General features: G+C 35.4%; 1 protein-coding gene across 1 annotated transcript in view; it reads right to left on the bottom strand.

Moving 5' to 3' along the window:
• CCSER2 (coiled-coil serine rich protein 2) overlaps positions 1–4,004 on the bottom strand; it is a 199,473-nt gene that overhangs the window by 87,667 nt on the left and 107,802 nt on the right. The window contains 1 exon segment of the mRNA XM_017883729.1: positions 2,435–2,597. Coding sequence (XP_017739218.1) covers positions 2,435–2,597 — 163 coding nt within the window.

Raw genomic sequence — 4,004 nt, 5'->3', positions numbered from 1 at the left:
ATTGCGCACTATTCACAATAGCAAAGACTTGGAATCAACCCAAATGTCCATCAGTGACAGACTGGATTAAGAAAATGTGGCACATATACACCATGGAATACTATGCAGCCATAAAAAAGGATGAGTTTGTGTCCTTTGTAGGGACATGGATGCAGCTGGAAGCCATCATTCTCAGCAAACTATCACAAGAACAGAAAACCAAACACCGCATGTTCTCACTCTTAGGTGGGAACTGAACAATGAGATCACTTGGACTCGGGAATGGGAACATCACACACCAGGGCCTATTGTAGGGAGGGGGAAGCAGGGAGGGATTGCATTGGGAGTTATACCTGATGTAAATGATGAGTTGATGGGTGCTGACGAGTTGATGGGTGCAGCACACCAACATGGCACAAGTATACATATGTAACAAATCTGCACATTATGCACATGTACCCTAGAACTTAAAGTATAATAATAATAATAAGAAAAAAAAAATGTTCCTGGGGAGGTAGTACATTTGGGAAAGAGCTAGGTTTCAGTTATGATTAGGAGAATGTAGGTGAAGAGATGAAGAATGTGAGTTTGCTAGGATATGAGAGAATTCCAGATAGCATATCAAAAGGTGTAGAAAAAAAGGAGGTCTAGGCGGAAAAGAAAAGAGGAAGATTAGACCAGGTAAAAAGACAGAGGAGTATTATGATAAGAACATGAGTGGATGTATTAGTTCTCAACCACCAGTCTTCCAACACCCCTGAGTAAAGGATAAGGCATGATCCTATAACTAATGACAATAATAATGGGAGTTAAGGGACAGAAGAAAGCGAAGCAATACTCAGGAAGTTTTAGAATGGAAAAAGGACTTTTGCACATGCAATATTGAAAAGGCCCTGGGGCTAGTACACCCAAACCTTTCTAATATCAAGGCACAGAGAGAGATTAATAGTTTTAAGTTATGCTGGGGTAAGGCTCATCTTGGAGGAGGTTTCTTTCTGTACCACCCATCCCATAACTTGCTCAGGTGGATCTGGGTGTCTCAAACCTAGCACCAACACCCCAAAGATTGAGAGTGTCAATGAACTGATCAATCTATATCCATTCACAACAAACCAGTATACCTCAGCCCAATTGTTGGGAAGTTCTGTACTAAGTCAGTCAAATTAGCAACCCCTAAGAATGCTGTACATTTTTCTCTCCTCAGTAAGAACCACTTGTGTGCATGATCCACACCATAGTCCCTTAAAATAAACTAAGTATAAGGGATTTGTGATCATATGTTTTGGAAAATGGCTACATATTATATCTTTTACCACCTTTTGCAAAATCACAGTACTATATTTATACATAAAAGCGCAATGGAGTGTGCCATTTAAAAAATATTTATAATCTATTCATTCTCATACTCATTTGACCGGCGACCCTCTCTTTTTCTACAACTGTTGACATCCAAGGAACAGTTGTTTGAAAATGTTGCTTAACTTTTCTGACAAATTAATTCAGGAAAAAAACACATCCTTTATCTTATGCATACTGTGTATGTTGTAATAAATCAAATTTTATTCTTTGCTGTCACTGCAAAGAATCTTAGAATCAATGTTTTCCCTCACTTTAGGAACTATACAACACCATGTTTTTCTTCCATTATTTCTTTAAACCAGTTGTCCTATTTGTATTGTAAATGTGCTCCAAAATGACCTGAAATCCCTGTGGAATGAGATAAGAAAGTGAAAAGGAAAACCTAGTAACTTCCATAGGGTGTCTACTGTAAACTACCCACTACTCTAGGCACTTTTATCCCTGATTCTCAAACACTGAGAGAAAGATATTATTAATTATGTTTTAAAGATAGTAAAGTGGAGATGGTTTAAATAAATTATCTAAGCTTGCAAAGCTAATCTGCGCCAGGTCAGGTTTTGATCCCAGGTTTGAGTGACTACGGAGTCTCATTACAAAATAAGATCTGATCAATTTAAAGACTATCCTCTACTTTGAAAAAAAAAAGACTATAACAGTACCTTCAGCACTAAACAGTACCTTCCTCTGTTTTAATGGTACTTGTGGAATTTTAAATTTTAACTTATTACATGAGCAAAAGACGACCAATCACTTGGCACGAATTTTAAATATTATTTGGAAAAACTATGAAATTTAACAAAATTAACATTTCATCATTTCCAAATGAGAGCTAGAAAATCATACCATAACTTGAAGTCCAAACAGCAGATATACATAGAGTATTTATATTTATGATAAAACTAATGAAAAAACATTTGGGTCAAAAAGAACAAATTAGACATATTATTCCAATTAGTACCACATAAAACTTGAAGTGCTTTTGGTGCCTCTAAAACAAACCAGACAAAAACAGGTTTTTTGAGGGTTGTGGAAAAGGGAGAATTATAATTCAAAATCAGAGGACAGCAAATAAAATCTAAGTTAGAACAGTACTTACCTGCTCAAGTCACTTTTTCCATGGTGATGATAGTGGTCAGGGTGGCTGAGATGGTAATGCTCCTGTCCACTCCACCTCTGGGGTGGCCTTTTCCAAAAACCTTCCTGAGGCTGCCGAACATTTCTGTCTGATCGGTCAAAGCGGTTCATGTTGTCACACTCCACTAGACAGATTCAAAAGAAAAAGACTATAAACATGTACATACTCCATAAAAGTTAACTCTTATAGCTTGATAATTAAATGTTGCTGAAAATATAAAATAATATTCTAAAATACCAGCCATTTATGTTAATCACAATATCAAGATTTTTAAAAGCATAACCAGTTCTTCTGGTGAAAACTGAACTTAATATCATTCAAAATGAAGTAAATTATAAAACTTTTATATCACAGTCATGTAAACAATTAACTGCCACACTGTTTTAAAACAGGCAAATTATCCTGGAAATCAACATTATACATCTAAACACTCATAATCAGTTTTAGGTGGTTTTTATCACTGTCACAAGTTGGCTCTGATTTCAGAATGAAAATGACAGGAAACAGTAGATTTTTAAGAGAATTCATTCCTATAAATGACTGCTACAATTAATTTTCATTGATTTCCAGAAGCACAAATTAACTTTTCATCACAAACAAATCACACTTTTAAAATTAAGCTCACATTTTCAGAAAGAAAGACGCTTCAATCTGCCTGCAGTAAGAGCTTGTTCTAAAGTCTAAAATGCCACTGAAAACAAAGCCAGTACTTTGCAGCAACAAACAGTACACTCCCTTAAATCCAAATACCACAAAAACATTAAAAGAATCTCTTTGAAACACCCCAAGCTTCTTCACTTACCCAAATACTTTTTCCTCACATATCTGAGCACTCACTAAGAGAGTTACTTTGCACAAGGGAGACATTGTGATACCGACTGCCTACTCAGACATAGTTGCACCCAAGGCACTGCTGAACAGGCCTTCCTTCCTGCTCAACTCCCAGCCCTCCCTGTGGGAAGCAAGCCCAGTTTGCCCTGTGACTCCATCTTCACTCAGTGCTTACATAGCTACTGACTTAGGACGGTTACTAAAAATACTGCTAAACACTAACCCAAGCCACAGAACAGGAAAGGTTTCTCTAGTCTGAGAACTACTATATAAGAAAGTTCAAGTCCTGCATGTTCAGAATTCCTTGTAATAAAAAGCCATAAAATCAACATAATCCCCATTTAAAAAAACAAAACAAAACAAAACCTCGCTTATTTAAATTACTGTTTCACTGAACCAAAAACTTCAATTTGAAACATGACGAGTGTTTCATTACAGTATACTGGATGAAAACAAACTTTGGCATTCCAAAAAAGGATATTGTAGTTTAAAAAGTACAGATGTTCAGTTCTCATATATACTGAATTCATTTTAATGTATTTCTTCTAAATGTGTAACAATTTAAATACATTTTTTAAAAGATACTGAAATTTTGTTTATATTCATTAGAATCACCTTGAGGAAGAAGAAATATACATTTAATAATGTGAAAAATTTTTTTTCATGTTTTAAAAGAAGCCTTACATTTGAACTTATTTCA

Source organism: Rhinopithecus bieti, unplaced genomic scaffold (assembly GCF_001698545.2).
Source record: "Rhinopithecus bieti isolate Rb0 unplaced genomic scaffold, ASM169854v2 scaffold_12689, whole genome shotgun sequence".
In the NCBI taxonomy this organism is placed as follows: Eukaryota; Metazoa; Chordata; class Mammalia; order Primates; family Cercopithecidae; genus Rhinopithecus; species Rhinopithecus bieti.
Note: the sequence above shows the minus strand (reverse complement) of the source record. Positions and strands in the feature narration are given on the sequence as shown.